The following is a 26,522-nucleotide window of genomic DNA, read 5'->3' as shown; positions in this document are numbered from 1 at the left end:
TTAATGGTTCACAAGGTACATCCCTTTATTACTGTAATCACAAAATCTTGATTATGTACAGGAATGCGTATGTGAACATTAATAAATGCAATTTGTTTCATAAAGATCAAGTAGACAGAACATATTGTAAAGAACAAAAATAACTTCTGGCCTTGCGTCGCACATTTTAGTGCAAGTATTAAGACACAATAGTGTTCAATTCAGCAAGTATTGCAGAATGTCATGCCACAGTCCACTTCAAAGAGGGTCAGGACATGCAGCTGTTAATAAAATGCTGTAGTATATAAAAAGCCACATGTTAAATTCATAAAATATATAGTGGTTTATTTGGATGATTTTAAAGTGATTTCATTGTGGAACTGAGCTCAGCTGGGATGAACATCCACGGGGGTCTTCATATTTGAAAGTATCTTCTTTCTAGGCAATGGCTTTGGCTTCAGGTAGGAATGCTTCCCAGTACTTTATCAGCTTTAAGAAAGAAAGTACCAGCAATTTAATTAGATACAATAAAATTTCTCCTATCAAATATTTTTCCACATCTTTCAATAGCAGGAACATATTTAGAATTTACAGTACAAGAAATTTACAATACAAGGACAATTGTATTCCTTATTTACTATGCCATATCCATTTTTCTTCAGAAAAGCAAGTTCTTAAGGGCTATTGAATTAATAAACTTCAAAGTTCATTTAATATCTTATATGCTGTCCTTCAGTTTTAAAGACTCCCAATTTATGCACAACCTACATTGTTACCTAGGCATAGCTACTACTTTAATATTTACTAGCATAGATTAGGAAAATATACTTGAAGCATGCTTTGTTTTAGGTAAACAGTCATTTTTCAAAAATCCTAGAGAGAGAATATTTATGTTAAGTTATAGAGATGAATCAAGCACAATGATTTCTCTGCTTCTCTGAAGTAACTTACGCAGAACCCATTTTTGAAGTTCTTCGCGAGACTCCTGTTGAATAAATAGTTTTTAAATCAATCAAGCTAGCAGGACTGCTAGAGACAGAGCTAAAGAGAATCTGCTGAGCAGCAATAAAAGTGGATTGCTTTTGGGCAAAGACTTACACTGAGTGGGTTTACATGACACAGGAAGCAACAGGGATTTTGCTGGGCTGTCATTTTGTCCAAACCCTGGTGTAGTACTTCATCATGGTATATTTGTTTTTTATTCTATGGGTTGTTACAACAATAGCTTACTGAGTTGTCAGAAAACAGTCCATTGCCACTCTTTTCAAGTCAGCACCATACAGATGGTTCTATGCTATTCTTCTCATGTGCCAAGGTAAGAATTTTCTGGGTGGCAGCACCCCGCTGGGGCTGCTGACTGGGATGGATCCTTCTCTGCTACACCCCCATTCTTGCTGCTGCTTGACAGAGAATGGTTCCCAACCTGACTCCTGCTTCAGGGGCACTGGGTTGGGGAGGCCTCTTGGGCAATTGCTGCCTCTGTCTTTATTGCTTGCCAAGAAGGAATTGGGTGGACAGGTTGGAGATGCTTCTCTAGCAAATGGGAACGAGTGGGGAATTGGCTGAACAGCACTGCTGCCAAATGAGCAGCAACTCAGCTGATTCTCCCTCTCCAGGTTGCTCACACATGCAAGGAGCTTCCCTCTGCTACATGTGGAAAGGGAATCAATCAGTGCTGTCCATCTCATTTCCCCATTTTGCCCATGTGTGGATCAGGCATCTCCCTCCTGCTACTGTGGTCCCTCCTCTTCAGCAGGACATAAGGATGTCCAATCTGTTCCCTTGTTCTCTCTCTCTGTTATGCTTTAGGGCATGAGGTCTGTTTGTGCAATGGAGACTGTTTAATGGCTGCAGCAAACTAAACTCATCTTGCAATCATGGTTTTCAAAGAGAGCTATCAATCCTCTCAACAATGCTTCCTGGGATACTGCTTGGAAGACTGAAAGGGAAGGAGATGGTGAGGGAGAGGAGAGTTACCATGATGAACCTAGTGATCTGTTAGGCATATCTACACAAAAAATGTGAAGTTTGGAAATAATTTAAGATTACTTGTGACATGTGAATGCAACCAGTGCATTCACACATAGACACTATCCCAAGTTTAATTCAGACATTTAACATGTTTATTACATTCAGAATAAATTTCTCTATGACTTATATATACCTTAAATTAACCTTACCTGCTGTTGTGTTTGCACTAATGATTCCAAATATTTGATTATAACAGCTTTGAAGTCTCTCACACGTTCTTTCTATTAGGTAAGAAAAAAGGAATTGAAATTTTCACAACATGAACAAACTAGCCAAAATAATTTCTTATTAAGTGTGATTTTCTGAATTTTTAATTAAGAACTATATACATGCCTCAAATCTTCCTACTTCTTTACGTATTGTTTTGGAGATTTGCTCAAAATCCCTTTCTCCCTGTTGAACTTTTGTTTCCCACTAGAAGAGAAAAAACATGGAACACAGATTAAAAAGAAAGCAACCTAAAGCCCCCAATACTATAATATTGGTTCCTTTGTTTGCACTTCAGAAAGAAGTTAGTGACTAGATTTTTGAGCATGTATTTCCTATTTATATCCAGCAATAAGAGCAAGTATACAGGAGTGACCAGTGCTGGACTGTGAATTTAGAAGCCCTTCTGTTCAAAATGCTACCTTTGTTATGAACTCACAAGGAGACCTTGGGGAAGTTGGTGTCTCTCAGTCACACCTCACCCCAGGGATAATAATGCTAGTCTGCCTATAGGATTTAAGGATCACTGAAATGCATGAAGCATTGTGCTCAAAATGTAGTATAACTGTTAACAGGACATTTTACAGTGATGTATGCTAAACAAATATATATTTCCGAGTGGATTCTTTGCAATTCAGTCACCTTTGAAGATTTTCATACACAGTACTGCTCCCTATTGAATCTAACAGTTGGTCCATCTAGCCCATTCCTGAAGCTCTTCAAAATTTCAGGAAGAAATCCTGACAAGACTTTCTTGGAGATTCCAGAGATTGGACGTGGAGCATCTACATACAAAGAATGTATGCTATCACTAGCCTATGGCTCCTCCTATTTTTGTTCATTATGTAGTCCAGTTCAGTATTAGTAATACCATTAGAATTAATAAGGATAGTACAAAGTTACCAGCTTAGGGTATGAAGTACTATGTATGTACAGGATCAGAACTTTCATTTCTATAGCATTTCTACAGCCAGAGAAGACCTACAGTCTATGTTTTTTTGTACTTGGCTACAAGTCAAAGGGTGTGTAATAAATTTAAAACTGAAGAATGGCAGGTGTCTAAGACACTGAGGCTCAGGAATGACCTGTAAGATCCAATTGCTTCCATACAAAACCAAACAATTCATTCCAAAACTTCACAAAAAGTTTCAGAAGGAGAAAAGCAAAATACTACCCTTCTTCAAAGAGCTCTACCAATGAGCAGCAATAAGGCTACAATTTAAAATATATTAAACATTGTTATACCGACAGAGGTTAAAATGATTAATGGTGATGCAAGCACTAAGATGCATATAATTGCCCCTGAATTTAGGAATTATGGAGTATTCTAACATTCCAATTTCAAAGGTGCAGTACATTAACCATAGATGTGTATAGCACTTAAAGGTATTCTGGTAGACTGGCAATTGACCCTATACAGTGGTACCTTGGCTCATGAACTTAATCCGTTCCAGGACTCTGGTCATGACCCAAATTGGTCATGAGCCAAGTCAAATTTCCCCATAAGGGTCAATGTAAATAAGGTTAACCAAAATTTGAAACAAAGTGACAAAGTACAGTAGAGAACACTAACCTAGGTGGGGGTGGGAAGACTATTGTTTGGAGGAAGAGTCAAAACCATAATCATGCGATAGTGATAGTGCTTGGGGGGGGGTGGAGATGGCCACAATCTTCCTGAGCGGGGGGAGATGAGCGCAATCGTGGGCATGCTCGTGCAGGAAAGATGGGCATGATCGCGATCATCACCCCTTTTTGCCAAATTTTCTGTTCGTGACCCGATTTGGTCCATGAGCCAAGGTACCACTTTAGTTGGTGTTAGTGGATTGCCAAAGCTTCCTTCAACATATTAAACACACACTTAATGACTGTAGTGTTAAACACAAGGTATTTGGTTTTTTCAATACCTATAAAAATCATTCCAAATAAAAAGAATTCTACTGAAAACAAGGATTAATTAAGCCATATTGATGTTGCAGTGAGCCTTCAGGTGGGCCATTCTTCCATTGCAAAAACCATAATGGAAAGGTTTTCAAATACATGCAGGTTTTAGCAGGAAGTGGAAGCATGCTTACACACAGAGCTCATGAATGCAGATTGAATTGCAACCTAATTTAAGATACCTTCTTCTAAGTATTTGATGTCTGACACTTAGAAATAGTTATAAATATTAGAATCCCACACATAAGTCACTTTAAATTTAAAAACAAAGTAGCTCTAAACTTACAGCAAACCATTTATGGGAATTGGCTGATATGTAGATAACTTATGTAGATTTGCAGTAGTGTGCAACAAGGTGATAATGCAAGCCATCAGTAATAAAGAAGCCTACCTAAATCTGGTGTTGATAAACAAAATACATTTTGTGCAATTGTATCTAAATCTATATAGGGTTGGTATACATATAATCCTTCCATGAAGCAATCAGAAATAGACTAGATTGTGTGCTCCTCCTCCATGCTCACCTTACACACAGCTAAATATTTCACCAGTAGCTACTAACAGTAGTAGTACATTAGTAGCTACTAACCTTGCCACTGCAGCTGCTAAGCCAATATCAGAAGACTTTCAAATGCCAGTTCAGAATCAACTCTAACATGTACTTTTGGTTAAAAGCACAGTGAAAGGCACTTATCACACTGTTACTTTACTCATAGGAATGGAAATAGGGATCTTATATGTGCACCTGCTTTAGTGCATTCCTGTATGTTTATGCATTTTCCAGTGACCCACAGGGCTCTCAGCTGGAGAAAATGAACTATTTTGATAAGAAAAAAAAACTATTTTATGAATGAAGACTTGCATAGCATTATATTGTGATTATGAAGCAGCCAGAGCAAGGGGGGGAAGCAAAACGGATGTTATCCTACCTCTTCGATTTCCTTAGTGAAGCATGACAGAAAAAGGGCAGAGATTATGAAAACTTCAAGATGTTTTGACACTTTCACTAAAGTTATGCCACACATATATCAAATAACTAGATATATATATGGATAGAAATGTTAGTAAGTAAAATACCAACTGTTTAGCACTTAAAGATCTGCAAATTTTCAAATTATGCACTTGACTGTAAAGCAGAAAACAGACTGATGTCAAGTCTCAAAGCTTTTTACTTTGGGAGAAAATGGAAGTCACCTACTTGCTTTGTAAAACATCAGAATGAATATTTCAGAATTCATTCAGCCTAAGTTATGCATGAAAATACTGAACTACTTTTTTTTGGTAATGGAACACAAAAGCAATGATTAAAATCAGTTCAAGAAGGGATGCACTAAAGCCAATGAATGGAAAGAAGGGGCGAAACAGTTTCACATGGAAAAGAAAATGTACCTCTTTGATTTCATCCTTAGCTTGTTGTAATTTGTCAGGTTTGTTGGCAAGCTGCAGTTTAGCTTCAGCTTCTCGTTTTTTCTGTAACATCACCTGAGCATCTTGCCATTTCTGCCAGCATTTCATCCGATGATCAAACACACCCTGTATGTAATATGGGTAAGCTTATTCAAAATCTCAGACTCTAAAAGAAAACATTTATCATCCTGTAAACATTAAACTGTGCTCTGGTTATCACTTAGAAGGTATAGTAAAGCTTACAGGTATCAATCTATAGTATCATTCGAATTTAAAAAGCTATGTAGTCCTATCTTATTCATACTCATCTAATAAATTTGATTCTGAGCACCTGGCTACATGTCATATTACATTAATTCTGAAACAGTATGGATACAGTGTTAAAGAATATAACCTAGCTGGGTTTAAAAAACTCATCTCAATTTCTTTTGATCTTGGTCAATGACTAAGTGAGAAGCAAGACTAATTTTTTACTTTGTACTGTCTTGTTTTGTACAAAGGATGGTAAAAGCAAGCATCAGATTCATTAATGTATAATGAGATCTGTACTTTTATTTAAGTTAGGTTGATGACTTTTATGATTTATATGAAAACACAAATTAACTTCAGGGGCAAATTGCTGGTAAGCATTTCTAAGGTCAGATGGAGCACAATATAATCCAATATAGAAAAGGTAACTCCTTTTTCTAATTATAGGCATGAATTTTTGTTATACTTACACTGTGTAAATAATGCATTCAATATTAATTTTGTCTTGATGAAATTTAGGTAGGGTTTTAAATGGGGAATACAAAGGTCCAGGAGCGGTTTTTTTGGGGGGGGGGGAGGTAGCAGTAATAGACAATTGGAGTATATTGGTTTGTAACTGAACCAAACTCACCAATCCTAGCATTACTGAATCACTTTTGGGGAGAAGCTAAAAACTTGCATAGTAAGAAGTGAATTACTCATTTACTTCTCACCATCAGGTACACAATTACAAGATATTGGAAGGGCTTTACATTTCAGGGATTAGATTATTGGTACAAAATGGTATGGAAAACAGCCATAATAAAAAATCCTAAGATTAATGTGAAAGGGTCTAAGTAAATCTGTCATGATATTACTGGTTACATGAATAGGATGGACAATCAGATATAATATTTCTTCACAGTACAAAACGGTCTGGATACTAGAAAGAACAAAAAATGAAGGTATCACAGATAATCATTAAGTAGGCATTTTAGGTTGAAACTAAGGTCTCTATTACCTTGTACCTAATGCTCATTTGTTTTTATTTTACATTAAATATAAATCTAAGAAAAAAGTAACATTGACGGGGTACTTGTGTTCTTATGTATTTATTTTTTGTCTGGTTGGTCTTTCATGGCTTGGTACAATAAAAAATCAAAAGGGCTTACTTTTACTGCACCAATAAGGCGAATATAATCACTGAGAAGCTCAGAAAACACATAGAAGTCAGCAAAAGCTTGTTCTTGATGTAACTGATCTATCTTTTCTTCAACTTCAGCAAGCTGAGACAAAGCTCTTGATAAAGCAGTGTGGTCTTCTGAGTTCCCTAACATGGCAGCACTTTTAGCAAAGGCAGCTGTGTTGGCTGAAAGTTCTGAAACAGAAATAAATCTAGTAAAAGCTGACATTTACTTAAAGTGAATCACAAAATGGAAACTTAGTCATTTTGCATGCATACAAAATGGAAACTTAAATGTCATTTTATATACATACTCGTTGTTCCTAGAAAGCCATTTTACAGGGACCAAAAATGGTTGAAAAACAGATCAATTCAATAAACATATTTTCTGCATTTCACATCAATTTTTCTGCTCACCCACTTCCATGTTCCAAATTTACAACAAAACACAAAATACAAGAAATGTCCTTTGCCCTTCAATAAATCAGATGTCGATGTGAGCAATTCTTTGTAGATATCAAACCTGGGAATAGATTCTTAGCTTCATTTTGAACTGTTTTCCATAAAATAAAGCCTTCAAAAATAAAACCTTTAAAAACCTTCAAATAAAATCTTTAAAAATATTAAACACAACTTTTAAATAATGTGGCAGTTGTTCAATTCATAGATAGCACTTAATATATTGAACAAACAGGTTAATATTACAAATATAGTTTATATGATCATTACTCCTGTTCACCCTTACATTCTTGAGGGTTTATGCATGGGTAGGGTCTTTGACTTTGTCTAGATGAGGATATGTAAGCCAATAGGGCACTATCCTATCAATGGTGCCTTTGATGACTAGAAACTCCCACATATGGAGGCTTCCAATTTTCCAGAGTATAGTGAGAATAACAGCGGAAATCATCTTTCCATTCTCCCACTTTGTATATTTTATTATAAGATTTGGCTTTCAACTATTATTTAATGACTGGCTTTAGTGGCTTCAGGAGGGAAGGCAACTGAATGTTCCCCTTCTTTTTTCTCCAAGGTTAATTTTCGGACCTTAGGGGCCAGCTGGTGGTTCTTTCTCCACTCACTACAGTAGGTATGGGAGTTTGACTGGAAGAATTCTCAGTATCCTACAGCACCTCAGGCAAAGTCTGGGGGTCACAGGATTGCTTCATCTTGTGTAACTGGGGTTGTTAAAAATGATTAAAGGATACTACTTTGATATGGCAGCAGGAGTGCTTCTAATATTGAATAGTCGATTTTTTAAAACAATAATTCAATTGAAGAGGTTGACTTAATAGAACTGACTTTTATAAACAAGATTTTTTAAATTAAAGAATGACCAGGTTTAAAAATCCAAAACCATTTCCAAAATCCATACCTTTATTAGCCTAACTCAATATTGATCTAACAAGATTAAACAAACTATTTCCTATTTTAAAAACTATTTTGCTATAAGTTTGCTGTAGCAAATAACAGATAATGCAATGAAATAAAATATATTTGCTCAGTTCAAATAAGTATGACATTATTGAATATTCCAGGTACTGAATCACTTTACAAACTAAAGCTAACTGATATTAAATGTAGTTAATGAAAAAATGTATTCTACAATTGTAAAGCTATCTTAACCACTAAAAAAACCTGAAACAGTGCCTGCTTAATTAAAAGTATTATACACAGTGTGAGACTCACTTTATTACTGACTTCCTATATTGAAAGTATTTAAGTTTTGAGTAGGAATATTTGACATACACAAATTGACAAAGGTGAAAAAGTGAAAACTGGATTAAAATATCTACCTTTTCTGTGACAGACCAGGGCTTCTACACTACCATGAAGTTTCCGAAGTTGCTGATCAAGATTTTCAAATTGTTGCTGTTTTTCTTCAAACCACTGGCAAGAGGGGAAAATCAACCATTACAAATTATATTACCACTGCAACTACATCCCCCATCTTAAGGAAACAAATTAACTGGGCATAAACATGGTGGTCAACTGATATAGTTGAGAATGCAAGCCAATAAGTAAATTAATATCCCATTTTCTACTCCTACAGTCTTAAAATGCAACTGTTGAGCCTCATTAATTCATCTCATTATTCAAGTCGAAAAATCAGCTCTTACTGCATCCGATTCATTCATCTTGATCGTCATTTTGTTGACAGCGTCGGCAGCCTTGTTTACCATCCTCAATATTCCTGCTCCACTCAGAGCCTGAGTGTTAACTGCTCTCGGCAGCTGGAATTGAATGACAAATAAGGGCAAACAAACCGGTTAAAAGGCTGGAGGTTTAACTGGCCACCAAAGGGACTGAAAAGGATGTAGTGTTTTCTTCTCCCTCATACATTTCAATATAGTGGAACCTAATTTCTTAAATTTACTACTTTTACATTCTCAGAGGAAAACTTAAAAAAATAGACTTTCAATTTGCTTTTCTTCTCCACCTTTACATTTAGATAGAACACAGAGACCATTTGTCAAAAGTTGTTACAATACCACGAAATGCCTTAACTGGCTACCTGTATACCAACAGGAGAAGTAGGGTGACACCCTGCTAGTGTTTTTGTGTCACAGGTACAGTGACACAAGAAAATATGTGCTAGAGTTACCTCATGCATATAAAACACCAGACCTAAGATGCCTTATTATGTTACAGTAAAAGGTTTAACATTGTGAACTAGTACTGCAATTGCTTATCCAAGATTACATAGATATCAGCTAGTGAAAACAATGTTTTCACTAACAAGTGCAGCCCACAGGTATGCAGAAGCAAATTTCAGTGATTGGCTCACTTCTTCACAGTCCCACACATGTTAGAGGTGCCTGCAAGACCACAAGAATCCCCAATCTGCTGGTGAAGCACCAATCCAATGATTTATGCCTCAGGATGACATCCCTTTAAGAGTTTTTCTCCAGGATCCACATTTTGAGATTTGAGGGTTTAGGTATACCTTTCCTACATCCTGCTGATCATGTCTGATGTGATAATGGTATTCTTTCTATGGGGCTGGGGGAAGGGGTTGGAAATCTATCAGTGATTTATGAATTGAGGCTACAGGAGATAATTGCCTATAGACTGGATCATGTTAAGTCTCCAATTTTTAAATGGATCAATTATGATTTGATGATCCTTAAACAAAGTACCATTATCAAATCCATTCTTTTTTTTGTTTTTAACACAGTTACAGGATTCCTGCAGCTTTTTAAGCTTACTGATAGTAAACAAACCAAGATGCAAACAATAACAGCAACTACTGAAATAGTAATTTCCAAAGCTAGATAGATTTTGAAAAAGAGTTTGAGTTTCACTTAAAAGGTGCCTGTTCTCTATCCACAAACCAATTGCTATGTAGCTGATTACACGTTTATGTAGCTGCAGTTCAAGGATTTAATCTATTTAGCATGTTTCTACTCAAAACTGGTTAGTTTTGAGATAGGCAAGTTATTTTGGTAAAGAGTTAATCAAGTTACTTCTCGTAACGATATGAGAAAACATGCTCTCACTTGTCTTGCATTAGATCAACTGTCCAGGATCTTATTTTCCTTAGGTTGAAATAATTCAAGTCTCTTGAGGATGCAACTGAAATTTTTGCACAGAAGGACCAGTGTTCCACATATGACAATTTCGTGTGTAAAGTATCACTGTAGGTTAAAAGAGAAATAGGAGAATTTAAATACCTCAGAACTTTCCAAGAACTGTCTTAAATCAGGATCCTGTAACAAGGTTGGGTGTTTTACTGTTCGTTGTAGATACCTATGGTTTTAAAAATTAGATAACATTTAGTGTTCCTGACAATACTGAAAAAATGTTCGCCATGCACAGAATGCATTTGTGGTCTGTACATTGTCCTTCAGCTTCAGTTCAAAGCCTGGCACTAAAATGAGCTCTAGGTACTTTTAGCAACTACTGTTAACCTATTTTCTACTTTACTGCTTTGAGTATAATGCCCCCTAAGAGCTCAGTGGTAATTTAAGCTCATGTGAGAGAATGCAGGGCAAACCTCCTTATAAGCGAAAACTAAAGCTACCTTCCTTCTCCTCTCACAGGCTGAGACTAAGCAGTCTATGATATTCTCTCAAAAAATCTCAGTCCCATCCCCTGCTGCATGCCTGGGGATATATCACAAGTTTCCTCCAGCCCTCAAATACGAAAGTACAGAACAAGATACATTGGGCAACCTATCAGTGATTCACTTATTTACAAAAAGCCATCAGACCTTTCTGAACTCCCTTATATCAACCACTGCTATTGTATTACTAGATAAAAACTTAATTCAGCATGTGCATATTGTGGGGTGGGAGGATTCCACAAACAGTTTTATTTTAATATTTCATCAGGTAGGTGCATACTCATTTAGTTCTCTAATTATGAGGGAAGGCAGAAAGGCTGCAGCTTGAATGAAATCTGTAAGCTTTACTCCTCACTGACTTCAGTGTCAGACATCAAGGCCCACCAAGATGGTCTTCTAAAAATGGATTTCTAGAAGAGGCAATCAGAGCTTTCACTGCCCCTTGTCCATAACTGGACCACTGATTCACTTTCCTTGAGCCATGTCAAATTTTACATAGTCCCAATCGATGAGTTATAAAAATCAGTCTTCTTAGAGTCATTCCATGGATGGATGTATTTCCATAGCTGGTTCTTACGTATCCATGTTTCTAAAAGCTAGACTAACTATTTTACAAAGAAGAAAAATCCTCATTATGGTTTTGAGAATCAGCCTGTATTTAAGGAGACATTGTAGTTATGATTATGTATGTCAAATCAAATGATGGATGCTAAAACACATCCAAGTATATTCATGTCCAAATTTTGAGGATTGTTCCACTTGTTAGTATTTTACAATATTTCTTGGAATGAAATGCAATATGTGCAATTTATCATTCAGACTTTTCATAAAATACGGCAAATTAGTGGCAACCCTCCAGCCAGTAAGTGTTCTGCACTTGCCTGCTACTCTGAGTCAGTCATCACTTCAACATATTTAAGACAGTATAGCATTCTAGTGCCTATTTAAGAAATAAATCTGTCATTAGCCCTTTTAGGTTTAGTAGTATACCTGGCTTTAGTAATTTTTAGCAGGTTTATAAGTTGTATCTCTTTAGAATATCTTCCATTCCAGTTTACTCTATTCTTGGGCAACTTGAGTTCAGATTTTCTGTTTTATCATTCTAATAATGGACTAGAGCATGTCATTTAGCCAGAATAAAGGATTCTAGCTGTGGTAGATCATTCCAATAGATCAAATAGATTTATATAATTGGTTTACAGTAGGTTTATATAATCAATTTACACAACATTTGTAGGGTAGAAAGTATCAAACATTATTCCGCATAAGCACCCAGCATTAATAATAGTTTGACTGGAATACTTAATGGTAAATGAGGCGAACCACAAGTCTGAAAAGATCCCAGTTTCCACATTGCTTCAATCTAAACAAGTGTACAAGACATGCTTTGTCATAATTATTTACAATCTTGCTCTACAGTAGACTTAATGTTTCCTTATATTGGCTTAGTAGCAATCATAGGTTTTTAAAATAGGGATAATGGACCAGAGTCCAACTCTGACCAATGGATAAGGCATTGCAGTTCTTCAGTTAGTAGAATACATATGCAGGAAAATTACAACCATTAGGTGCTCTGAAAGAAGTTCAAAAAGAAGGGAAATCCCTGCCTTATCTGCGCTTTTGAGAAAGTAATCTCCTCTCAGCCTGACAATGATGACAAAACTAAAAATCTTCTCTGTAGGGATAGTGAAATAATAGTATGAAAGTTGCTCTCTGTTGTGAAGGAGAACTAGTGTAGTGACATCAACTCTGCCTGTCTTTAAGCAGGGCCAGGCAATGTAGAAGAATGCTCACTCATTGCTCCTTAGTTGAATATAAACTGAATACAATATAAATAGAAGTTCAAGGGATTAGTGTGACTGCAGATTGAGAATAAATTTAAGAATAAATTTAAGAATAAATTTAATTATAGATGTCAAGAAAAAAAGTAAAATATTTTTATTACAAGATGACAAATAAGATGAATGACAACTATCAGGAAGAGAGAGAGAGCACACCCACCCACATGAGTTATATAATGAATATGTTACTCATAAACAATGAGAGAAATTGCAATCATATTCAGGAATAAGTGAACGGACATCACCAAAGATAAAAACTTATTTCAATCCTTGTATGTTAAGATATCAGCTCAGTAAACCTAGAGCAATTTGACTGACTGGGCAGTACAAAAACATAGCAGCAATTTATTTTAAAGCATATTTGGAACAATCGAAGATAAATCCTATGGTCCCTGGAGAACATCCCAGGGAATATAGCACTGCTCAGGATCCCAAACTAAGCTTGTAAACACTGCTATGGTCTAGAGATGGGGGCTTTGAATTCCAATTACCTTCTTTTGCCCCCTTTTGAATTCCAATTACGTTCTTTTGCAAGAACCACACCACTTGCTTCAAAAGTTCAAAACTGAAGTCTTAGAGAGAGAGAGAAAAGGGATCATTACAGTAGATGGGAACTGGGAAGGGGAAAGACCAGTTATGAGGAACCCCCTCAAGTCTCTGTCAAAGCCCTTTCAGCATACCCTATGTCTAGACAGGCTCAAAAGTCCACCTAGAAGAAAAAACATGTAAAAGGAAGATGGCAAGGTCAAGATCTGAGATGAGGTCTGTAGCGGCCCAACAGAGCATCGGATACACCGAAGCCTCTAAGATAAGAGATATCTTCCCATAGAGAAGGGTTAATTTGCATTAAAATTTTCTTTATCAAAAAGACGGAAAAATTTGGCAGTACCAACCTTGTATTTTGGGTAGTACTGCTAGTTCTATTAATTGCCTTACAAATTGCTTAATAAAGCCTTATTCCTTTCAGAAAGTTAAAAGCTCAAATGCATATTAACTATGGAAAATATACTCAAATGCATAAAAACCAATATTTAAATATCAGTTAATAAAAGATTATAAAACATTAAGTGCACATTTATCTTCACATCCCTTTGTTGTGTCACAACCTTAAAATGAAATGGATCTATAATTAGCATTATTACTCCATCATAGAACAGCAGATTTGGAAGAAGCCAACAGGCCAATTGAATAATCCCAGTTCTATAAAGGGCTTCCTAACAGGATCTCTAACAGATGGCTGTCTAGCTGCATCCTGAATGCCTCCAATGTGGGAAAGCCCACAACCTCCCTAGATAGTACAATATAACAATAGCACCAACTAACAGTCATGAAGTCTTTCCTGATTGTTATTCAGAATCTATAACAGAACTCATTATTCTGTTAACTTGAGCCCATTATGCTGTGTCCTGCATTCTGAGATGACTGACAAGAGATCCTGGCCCTCCTATAAAAGATACTCAGTTCTCCATTGTAACACAACAGAATGTGGAAAAGTCAAAGGGAATGTGTATAAATATTTCTGCAAGGCACTGTGCCAGAATGATAGTTTACTCAGACTTAAAGAGAGGACCGAAAAGAAAAAGTCCTCCATGGTTGGAATTTTTTGAAATCAGATGCTTATTAAATGAACAGCTTAAACAGAGTTATGAAAAATAAGCAACTTCTATTGTCTAGCTTATTCTTAACATACAATACTGATGTTATATGATTAAATGGGCACAAAATATAGGAAAATATCCCCACAAAAATCTGGAAAAGTTTCTGGAATAGGACTCAAATTTTCTTTGAACAGAAAAACAGAGAGCGAGAGAGAGAGAGAGAGAGAGAGAGAGAGAGATTGCATGGGCAGTAATAAGATTTATCCATCTGTTGGAAGTGTCAGAAGAGGATATTTTCAATAGTAGCACTTGGGCAGATCTTGAGTTAATGGACACATAAATGCTGATAAAGCATGCTGCTTTCAGTTTCCAGCAACAACTTACCAATGTTGTGTTGTAGTATATTTCTGTGATGCCCAAACCTGGGCTCTATGGGTTATTTAGTCTAGAAACAATTCAAAGTTAACAGAAGAATAAACTATGAATTAACTTTGGTTTGTTTAGCCCATTAATAACCCAAGGTGCCTGGGTTTGTATATAATAGTACCCATCCCTGAATTGCAAAACTGGAAGCAGCTTCTGCTTGAAACAGTATTAATTTGAACCTTCTATAAAGATATACAGAATGAGACCATTACTCCACTATTGTTATGTTCCAAAGCAACCGGCTTCTGTTACGTCTTTCTTATCGCTTATCGAAATAAACAGGTTACAGTGAGAACTGCAAAATTTAAAATAAGATCCACTATTGCATCAAAGCTCTAATTTCATAGTTTGATGAAATGTGTAATAGTTTATGTAGTTATTTTCATATTACATCCTATAATCTATATTAGAGTAATTTTTTCCCAGTACAATTTGTGCTTTTATCTTTGTATATTCTTATTTTATATGCGAAAGCTTGTGGCCAATGCTAATAAAGGTTTTCATCCATTCAAGCAGCTCCTGCACAATACAAATTCTTGCAATATGCAAGCTAATTAACCCACATCTGCTGCTGAATGCTTCTGTCATACAGAAATGAAATCAATGCCACCTAGCAAAGAATGGGGGAAAATAGTGAAGATTATAGAACAAGCAGCAGCACTTGGTCCAGTCTTTGTCAAATTATATGAATAGTCTGGTTTAACAGGAACATAATTTTCTCATATGGGCACAACAGCAATACACACACACACACACGCTGACAAGTGGGCATAGATAATACCTGAAATGAGTAAATGCACAGGGAAAAACATGGAAGCTTGTTCTTGAAGCTAAATTCATTTTAGAAAATAAAATTCAGTTGGTACACTTTTGCAGTAAACTTGGTTCCACTTATTACTGAAAAAGAATTGCTACTAAATATACAATTTATTTTCTTGTTCTGAATCTGGTGATGACCTTTTACTGTTTTATTTACAGTGTAATTTAAATTAGGTGTGCTGTTTGATTATTTACAGTTTTAGAATTGATTAATTAAATTTTCAATTTCTGAAAATAATAAAGTTGGTTTTAATAGTTACATAATTATTACAATGCAATTCAGCACTGGTGATTGGCAAAGTATGTGGCATTTTTGTGTACCTACCTGAAGATAACATGGTGTACATTTGTAGCAAGTACAAACTGGCTTTATTACTAAAGGAAAATGTCAGTGATCTGGAATAGCAAATGTCCATAAAGATGAATTCTTTGACAGAACAAAGAAGTAGTTGCAAGAACAATTGCAGGGGGCTATTCAGAAAGAGGATGAATCAACACAGACAACAGCACAGACAACAGCAACACTTAGGGGGATGAGATTAAGATTCATTTTCTGCCACTTGAACTATTTTGCGGTTCTTGTAGAAGACAGCTCTGATCTTTCAGGGAAGAGTCACAACAAGCTTTTCTGGACAGGAAGAAAGAAGCTGGAACCCTCATAACAGAAGAGATAGAACTGTTCCATACAGTAACAGGAAATAAAAGAACATGGCTGATGACTTTTTAGTGAGAGAAACAGAAGGGAATGTTTGGCAAGTCAGATCTGTTGATTTGAAAAGTATGTTGTTTCTGAGAATCACAGATCAGAGATGTGATAGTGGCTTCTATAGCTCATCAATTTCACTAATAATTTCACTTTTTTGATCAGCCAGGGTAACAATACAGTAGAGTACAGCTATAACCCCACTGTGTTGCACTATGAAACTCTAGGAAGGACTCTGGGGTTTATCCATTCTTCAGGTCCTTAGAAGAGACTAGAAAGGGAAACAAGAATTCAGCAGGTAAACTGGTTATGGACATGTTTTCACTTGAAGCTATAATTTCTGGGACTATGGTTGATACTTTTTAGATTAAGTACTGCTGGAGAAAGTTGACTACACTCTAAGAACTCTGCATGTGTTTGCTCAAAGTACAGCAAGCTTCATCAGGTGGTCATTAAGCTAAATCCTATGGGTGATGGAAATGAAAACCCAGAAATATGGTCTACAAATAAAGACCATAGTAGTTTTTTCACTACAGGAAAAAAAAAACTTGGAAAAGAAGCTCTAGTGGGATTTGTAGGACTGTATCTTAATAAAAATGCAAAAGCTCATGGCTTTTGTCTTTATACAAATCTGCTGAGTATGGGAAATAAATAGTATGAACTTCAGTTCTTGAATCACAAAGGTAAATGTGACTTAATAGGTATAATGGTGGAATGATTCCTATGACTGGAATATAGCACTTGAAGAGTTTAACTTGTTCAAATAGAAGGAGCCACAGAGCGCAAGAAGGTATTGCACTGTATGCTACAAACACACCTGCACAGTTACTGATGAGAATGAACATGGTGACCCTATTGAAACCATCAGGGTTCAAACAAATGAAGGAAGGAATAAAAAGCAATAGTATGGCTAGCATACATTTTTCACCAGGCAAACCAAGGAGACTACATGCATGATGCTTTCCAAAAGCAAACTTCAGAGGTTTCAATGAACATAGTAGGAATGAACTGAACAGAACAGATGTAGAGTCGGCAGGGGCCTATAAGACCATCAAATTCTACTCCTATTCTGCTTTTGCAGGTGGTCACCCACTGGGCTGCAGGTCTTCACCTTTCCAACTTAGCAAAGGTGACTCAACATGCTAACTTGATAATTAGCTATGATACCTGCTGGAAGAAATACTCTGCCAAGTATCATGGCTCCAGGAAATCACTGATTCACTTTGCTGCCAACTTATCCCTTGCCCTATTCTCTAAAGAAACAAGTGGATCAGCCATCTTTGATTTGATTCTGACCAATAGGGAAAAGTTATTTCATTGGGTAAAAGTAGCAGAAATCTTGAAGAAGTGACCATGTAATGTTCAAGTTCCTAACTTTAAAGGAAAACAATTGCTGAGTAGTCAAATGTGTATCTTTGATGTAAGCAAAGCTGATCTTAACTCAGAACAATGTGATAAGGACTCCACAGCAGGGAAAACCTACAGGATGAATTCAATAATGGGAGTTCTTAAGGACATGGAAGATTTGGGGGGACATGGAACACTGCAGGGGGAGATGCAATCTGCTTTGCTCACAAATGTTGATCTGTGGCTGGAAGGATGGATAGCTGGACACACCATAAGACATACACATTTAATTCTGCTATATTTGTTATATGGAAAGTTTTGTTTTGCAAAGTGATCTGTAAAAGACCATGCTTGATAGCTTTTATTTCAACTGTTTGTCATGCAACAGAATAGGTACCTAAAGGTACCTAACTTTTAGGTACTCCATGCTTAAAATCATATTAGAACCTGTATACAAACTTTAGGAGTTCATTTAATAATGGAGGCATGCATGATTACCTTTCTAGTGCTGCTCTTCTTTTTTCTACAAATTCTGTTGATGATGAGTCTTCTTTGCCTACTTTTACCTTGGTCATACCTTTGAAGGAAGTGACATGATAGTGATCCAATAATTTGATGATGTTGCTTTAATCAACTTCACCCCAAAATGTATATATTGTACCATTAAAATTAGAAAGGAGTAGTGATGCTCATATCACAACCAGAATGTGTATTTACTTTGTAGGCAACAAGTGGAATCTACAACAAAATGCAGCAATATATACCAATCCCCTTAGCAGGAGTCCTCCTGTTCAAGTACAAGACATCTGGGATAAAGTATTAAGAGTCTCAAGCAAGCCAATTCACTCTTCCTCCTATTTCTCTTTTCCAAATGTCACTTAACAGTCTTGGTGAGTACTGAAAAATACCCAATCACTGGCTCACTTTGCTTTTTCTTAGACTGTCAGCATCTGCAAACAAGCATTTCTTGTTGCCACAAGCATTTCTCACCAAGTCTGATTTGGTATTATTTTTGTTAACCTGGAAGCACCAAGTATACTATGAGAGGGCCTGATAGGCTTGAACGAGAACCAAATGTTAAATGACAGATTAGTCAGCAGGCTGACAATTCATCTACACAAAAATGGATGTTAGTTATTTGTGCTTGGAGAAAACAAATCAAATTGTAATACTCAATGGGCATAAAGGGAAAAGAAAATCCTTAGAGAGGTTCAAATATGAAAACCAATAGATGGATTGCAAAAAATCTTTAAAACATTAAGATTTATCATGTGGACTAAAGGACAAGTGCACCAAAATCAAGCAGTGTTTAACCATGTAATGTAAGAGATTAACACAAAAATGTTGCACTGGCACCTTTTAAAATGTAAGACATAATTTAATCTGCTCATTAATTTCAGATCAAAAATGGAACAAAATATGAAACTATTTTAATTAAGGAAAAACTGAAATCAGCAAGACTGTGACTGTAAATAAAGCTAACTTGACAGTTAATGCAATGCAATGTTTGCCCAAAACTGCACTTACCTACAATACTTTTTTCTGGAGCTGGAGGCACAATGTACCCAACATGCAAATATTTTGATGCTAATTTGCTGTGCAAGCCGAGAAAGTCACTGAATCTTCTTTTAACAGAGAATTCATTTTTGTGGAACATGGACAGAGAAGTCTAAAAATACACAAAGAGGTAATTCTAAACTATTCAGTATTTATCTGGCATAACAGCAAACTTCCTGCATTTCACAACACTTACTTTTGTTGTTACTCTGTATGCCATGTAAGCATTCATGCCATCACCTATGGAAACAGACATATATCAATACTGAAGTAGTCAAAGAAATCTTGAAAAATTGACATGACAACTATTTTAACATTTTTATTGTGGAATTAGTTAATTATATTCCATCTTTTTTCTTACAAAGAACTCAAAGCAGCTTACATCATTGTACTCCCCCTCCTTTCAGTCTTATTCCCACAACCACCACTCTGTGAGGTAGCCTGGGCTAAGAGTCTGTGATTGGCCCAAGGTCACCCTGTTGGCTCCATGACTGAACGGGAACTAGAACCCAGATCACCCGAGTCCCACTCCTGCACTCTTAACCACTATACCATGCTGGTTCTCATAATTAAGGTAGCTACATAAAAGGTGATCCTTTCAAATCCTAGCAATGTTCAGTAATGTTTAAACTCACCAACTTTTTCTGGATCTGACACATTAATTTCAATGTCAAAGAGGTCCCCATTAGCTTCTTCTTCAATCTAGAAAGAGGGAACATAATTCATAAGTTATTAAATTTATGTGCATTTCCCATCACAAAAAGCTCTCCTGAAGCAACCTTTACACACAATACAGAAATCCATAATTGATACAGCAGGAAGCAAAGATTAAAGAGCAAGATCAATAGTAACTATAACAACAAACCATAAACCAGTGTGGAATTGTGGTTAGAGTATAGGACTGGGACTTGGGTGATCCTAACTTAAGTCCCATTTGGCCTTAAAACTCAATGACTTTAGGTCAGTTACTGCCCCTTGGCCTAGTCTACCTCAGAGTTGTTGGGAGAATAAAGTAAAGAATATTATGAAAAGCTTCCTTTGCTACTATTATACCATTAGACCAAGCAAGAAGTGTTGCTTAGGGAACTTTCTTGTTTCAATCATTGTTCACCTTCATAAAAGCAGGTAAGTGTTGCAGTGCATTTAGAATAATGGTGAGGAGGATATTCTTTTGTCAAAGCTAGGTTGGGGGGGGGGGGTCCAACATTTCCAAGCCCATGGAAAGTGCACCACCTCAAATTAGTTGTTGTGGAGGGTACAGGGCCAATTGCAAAACAAATGGGGATACCACCCCTGTTACTTTGTATAAGCTGCTAACTTTTTAAATGTTTTGAATTTGTTTTTTAATCTTTGTGTTGCTACCTTTTTATGATGTTCACAACATTGTATTTTTATGTGTTAATGTAAAGCACCCAAGAGCTTTGGCTAGTGAGCAGTACAGAAATTAAATAATAATCTGTGTTTGTATGCATGAATGCACACCCTGTGTCTGCTACTTAGTCTAGCATTCTCTCTCTCTGGGCCTCTTCTCTCTCCTTCTGTCTTTTTACCCCCAACCCCAGCTCTTTTGTCTTCTTTTTTCCTTCTGTTCTCTCCCCTTCCCCCTCCCTTGTTGTCTCTCTTCCTTCTTCCTTGATGGCTCATTCTTTCTTCTCTCTCTAGTACCTTTCTCTAGCTCCAATCCCCCCTCCCACTCCCTAACTCTGTGTCTTTGATTCCTTTCTCTCTGTATTCCTTCTATCCGTCTCTTAACCTCTCTCTCTGTTTCAGTTGTGAAGGTTGTAAACAGTCTCATCCTGGATAAAGCTTAATCTTCCATAAGGAGAAAATACCTGTTGCCAAAGAAATAGCAAGCTAATTATGCTATCCATCATAACAGCCTATAACTACATAATTTATTTCAGTAATTCAGGTCTATTATAAGTCATGTCATTATCATAGCCTAATAAAATGCACCTCAATAGGTTATTCAATACCTCTTCTTTGGATCTTTCAAAATCCACAGGGCCTGCTACAATTTTTGACTCCATTCTGGGCGCTATTAGGGTAGTTGGTGTAACAGGAGTGACAGCTGGAGTTGATTCTGAAGATAGTATTGGTTCTCTTTCCGGACTGTCCAGAGAAACTTCCTCTGTGGCTTCTAAGAAAAAGAAAAAGAAGTAGTCATGTACATTACCAAAATACTACCCAAATAATTTACTAGTGTAGACAAGGAAAGACTCAAATGTTCTTGTTTATTGTTATATAATATACATGGAAGAGATACATTTTCTATTTTGCAGAATATAAAATACAGATCAAGTCAATTCTGATAGCATCCAATATGATAAATTGTTTTCATTAGTTACAAGAAAAGGTCTCAGAGGGGCACCTAAGTTAGACTGCTGCAGCAAAGAACAAAAGACTAACAGATTTATTATAGTTTGAGCTTTCATGGACTTTTCACCAATGTTAAATTCTGATCAGTTACAAAAGTAATTTGGATCTCAAAGGATCCCCTCCACTCCATATACACTATTTACTCCAATTATTTAGCTATTTCTGAAATAAAGTCAGCAGATGCTCGTTTCTTGAACTATGCAGAATGTTCTGGCTGTAGCCACAATGATCAGGTTCACACAACTGAACTTTCAACTGATTGCTAAACATGGGTTGTTCAGGAGAGAGCAAGCTAGCTCCTGACTGTTCTTCAGCTTTTGGTCCACTGAACAACCCATTCCTAGTTTGAGATCCAAACCTAGAACTTTGGTTTTTTGATAAAGAAACAACTCAGTGTTTTAACCACTACTTGTTCTTGGGTTAAATCACTGGGTTGTTTATCTTTTCAGTAACCCAAATTTGAGGGTTTGGCCATCATGGACAACCACTCAGGAATGGACCAACTCAGGGTTTCACAGTGGGTGAGCAGTCAGGAGCCAACACACTCTTGCACATTCCCAGGCAATCCATGGTTAAGAAGTAGTGGATTGTTTCATTAAGCAAACCATGTTATTCCTCATGAAGTTGCTGGAAGAAAACCATAAATATGAAATTGGGAGAACAAGCAAATATACAAGCAGCTTAAAAGCTATTTTTGTTCCTGAAATTTTGTCTCTCAGCAACTCCAGTTGATTCAGAACCATTATTAGTGATGGGCTCAGAATATTCCTCCTTTCTTGGGCATGCCCTTTCAAATTAGCAAGAAAAAGGGGCAGGTGGAGAAAAAAGAGTATTAAGTTGATAGCCCTGAAGCCATACTATTCCCTCTCCGCTACTCATGAAGTACAAGTTGGCCACCTATACTATGTTAGCTTTTTTTGGAGCCCCAGCAATAATATACTGTGACTTTATAGCTGGGGTTCCAAGACAAAGCCCCAAACCTGTCTCGCATGCAGCTTGTGGGGAATCAACTGCACAATTGCTTCTCCAAGGGCCTCAGGGAAGACCAACACTGATGCACTGAGGAACAAAGATGGGCTTGCTGCCTTATACGAATTCCTACTGGCATTCCAGCTTTCCTCCTTACCTAACAACTAGACAAGTGAAAATGTCCATCAAAAAGAAAGCGTGTGGTACTAGTGGTGGAGCTTTGCGCAATGGATGTACGTAAGCCTTGCATTTCATGCATCAAGCCATGGAGCACTGGATTGTAAACTCAGTAAAATACAATGATAAAATAAGGAATCCTGGGAAAAAGAAGCTATTTGAAATTCAAAGAGACAATCATTAACTTTTCCTGCATCTAAATACCTTGCTTCTGCCTAAAAGGTAAAGGTTTCCCCTTGACATTACTGGCTTAATGTCTGACTCTAGGGGGCAGTGCTTATCTCTGTTTCCTAGCCAAGGGGGCCAGCGTTTGTCCACAGTCTCCATGGTCATGTGGCCGGCATGACTAAACACCGAAGTGCACGGAACGCTGTTAGCTGCCCACTGAAGTGGTACCTTTTTATCTACTTGCATTTACACGCTTTCGAACTGCAAGGTTGGCAGGAGCTGAGACAGAGCAACGGGAACTCACTCCGTTGTGCAGATTCGAACCAGTGACCTTTCGATCAACCAGCCCAGCAGCTTTGCACTGTGCTTTTGCCTAATCCTATATAAATTTGGGCTTGAAATTTGACTGTAGAATTTGTCGCTAAAGACTGATTCAGATTTAACATATGGTTACTGTGTTCCTATTATATTAGAGTTCCATTTCATCTTGCCTAGGCTGAGTAACAAAGTTTCCCAGCAAACAACTGCATAACAATCCACTAAAGTTTTGTATGTAGAAAGTAAAACACATTCACAATAGACTGTCTATAGTACCAGCTATCTTCCGTCTTAAGAGCAAATTATCTTAAGGCAGAAAGCAACCTACAGAAAACAGCATACAGGAGAACAGTTGCTCTTGCATAATTGCTAGAGCACTCATGCTGAAGGGCTCTTGGGCATTTGGCCACATTTGCTCCTTCTATCAGTCTAATACACAGAATGGAAACAGGGAAAATCGTGAAGCAACTGGGCTGGTCTCCACAGATTTAGGATACAGGAATGTCATTCAAGCAGGCAATAAAGATGTGAAGCTCTGGGAAAGTGGAAAATGCTCCCCTTGCTTTTTCTGAAGGCATGTGTATTCATTGCCAAAAATTATTATGGAATATTTTATTTACATATATTTCTAGGCTGCCTATAATAGCCAAGGCCTTCCTAGGCTGCTTCTTCTTTAAGAAGAAAAAGTTTTATTTGCTTTCTCAAAACATTTTCTAAAAACTACATTTATCTAAGGCTACATTAGCAATCACATCCCTTTTACAGTTCTTATGTACTAAGGACAATCAATTATAGGTAGTAACCTGACTATAAATGCAAGAGTATTTTATGCTGACAAGTGCTTTGTATCTACTCAAGACAAAAAAATACAGAAGCATTTGTTTTACTAATGGTGATGGTTCCCTTGTTTTTGCATGTTCTCAAACTAGGTTCCTTACAATTTAGGTGTTCCACTTCAACACACTCAAAATTAAACAAGTAAATTGAGTTTATACCTATAGTATAAATTCAGTTTATACCTGAATCAGCTGAATTTGCAAAATGCCCACTTTACTAATTTTATGCCAAACTAAATTATAATACATATTATCTTCCTAAGTAACAGAACAAATTTCAATCTAAGTGTTTCTAATATTATATTTTAAAAAGTCCATAACTTTTTCATGGCTTCAATATTTCCAAAAATGTCTTATGTCTAGACTGGCAGCTATTCTCTGAAATGGCATTTGAAAAACTGTTTTTCTGTTCTGTGTACGCATAAATGAAGACAATTTAATTGGACTATGTTCTTCATGCAAAATCATTCTTATTAGTGAACAATTTCAGTTAACCCCATTTTACATTACAGAGTAGGAATACAGAATTACATTACAGGCTTAAAATATACTGAAGTATGAAATACAAATCTAAATTATATTACATTAAGATTATGATCCAGTTCAGACATAAATAATTACAGAGCCTGTCCCCTTATACCCTTCCTTCACTCATAAGATTAAAAGCTGCAGCTATTATTTTTAAACTTTTGCAGATGAACTCAAGAAAATTGTGGTTAAACCAGAATCAAGCCAATGTTGCCCTAACAGAAAACAATGGTTACTTCCAAGAGTGAAAGTAGAAATTTTGGATCTTTAATGTAGAGAAGGAGCACTGGGAGAATACAAATGCACAAGTTCTTTCTTGTAATAATTTGTTGCATCATAACTGTACCTAGTTAAGTTTATATTTACTAGCTTAGTAATCATTTCTGTATTGAATAGCTGAACATCTCTGGCAAGTTGACAACACACAAAATACAGTAAGAATACAATAAAGGCTTACACAGCTTTGATCTGCTTGTTAGCTGTTGTTCATAAGGCTACAGTATGCTTCAAGACTAATTTGAGTGTATTGTATTATTCATCCTTTTAAAAGCCAGTTTTTAAAAATAATTTTTCTCCAAGGATAAACTGCAATACTCAGTTTGAGAAACTGCACAATGTAACAAACATTAACATTAAAATAGTTTCAGTAAAAGCTATCTGAAAGTGGGGAATAAGTTACCAGCAAAAAGGTCTTCCCTGTCATCATCTAGTATAATTTCTGCAGGCTTAGGACCATTAGAATGTGTACTGATGTCCTCTGCAGGAAGACTGGCTGGTTCTGGAGAGGAAGGGCTTGACTGTTGAAAAGAGCAGACAGTTGGGAAGCAGAGTATCATTACTGAAATTTACTGAGATTTTATAACATCATCATTCCTAAACTCAAAACATGAAAAACAGCATATGTAAGCAGCCATGTCAGCAATTTCCATTTCCTAGCAGTTGTATGATAACATACTAAGGAAACATTAATCATCAATCTTTGTTTGAGGTTGAACAACTGTTCTGACTTCAGGATACCACAGTGTTATTCATCCATGTGTCCCCAGTTAGAGACTAGAGCTCAATTTATGTTCATTTATAGGAATATTTAGTAAATTTAAGTTGAATTCAAATTTATTGAATTTACAATTATTTTTAAAGCTCCTATAGGGCAAGAAAGTACTGATTACTGAGTTACAAATACGCTATAGAATATGCAGTTATTAGAACCAAGGTTTTAAAGGCTATAATCTTATAGAGGCTCACTTGAAGTACCATTGAGCACAGGAGAATGTCTGAGCACATCTGCAGAGATCTGGTTGTAAGCTATCACACTAGAACCATTTACCTTGCAAATCTTTCCAAACAGAATGTTTTGCCATTATATCAAAGGTCTGTGTCATTGACACATTTCAAAGGCAAAACTAGCCAACTGCAAAAGCAGCAAGTGTACCTTACTGCTATTCCATAAGCAACTTCCTCTAGAAGTTGGCACAAATAAGCAGAAATATATATATACACAACACACACACACACACACAGGGAAGGATGTGTGGGCAAGTAGCATTCTTCTCAGTAGTTGACAACACCAAAGAAGAAGTTAAGCAGATATTTATGGTTTAAGTAAAATCAAACTGTCAGTTAACTATATCCATGAAACCGCTGCAATATTGCATAAGGCAAACAAACCCAAGTCAGTACATATCAGGTAGCATCCCTGGGGTGGAATTACATGAAAAACTCTACATATAAGCAGCTAAATACATGTTTAGGCACCCATATAGTTAAATCTCTTGGAAGATATCATACAATGAGAAAAGAGAAAACTTGTGGGGGGG

At 36.5% G+C, this 26,522-nt stretch overlaps 1 protein-coding gene across 1 annotated transcript; it reads right to left on the bottom strand.

Moving 5' to 3' along the window:
- On the bottom strand, nucleotides 1–26,419 carry SNX2 (sorting nexin 2). Its single transcript, XM_044446318.1, has 14 exons — nucleotides 25,385–26,419; nucleotides 21,307–21,470; nucleotides 19,966–20,032; nucleotides 19,527–19,570; nucleotides 19,301–19,442; nucleotides 18,272–18,350; nucleotides 10,648–10,723; nucleotides 9,094–9,207; nucleotides 8,770–8,863; nucleotides 6,963–7,168; nucleotides 5,545–5,688; nucleotides 2,344–2,424; nucleotides 2,160–2,231; nucleotides 1–468 (listed from the first exon to the last, which is right to left on the bottom strand). Exons 1-14 carry the CDS (start codon nucleotides 25,539–25,541, stop codon nucleotides 418–420), a joined length of 1,491 nt encoding a protein of 496 aa, XP_044302253.1. The 5' UTR covers nucleotides 25,542–26,419; the 3' UTR covers nucleotides 1–417.
- Between the last annotated feature and the right edge of the window lie 103 nt (nucleotides 26,420–26,522).

This window comes from Varanus komodoensis, unplaced genomic scaffold (assembly GCF_004798865.1).
Source record: "Varanus komodoensis strain SLA01 unplaced genomic scaffold, ASM479886v1 scaffold5, whole genome shotgun sequence".
NCBI classification, from domain to species: domain Eukaryota; kingdom Metazoa; phylum Chordata; class Lepidosauria; order Squamata; family Varanidae; genus Varanus; species Varanus komodoensis.
This window is presented reverse-complemented; position numbering and strand designations above follow the sequence as displayed.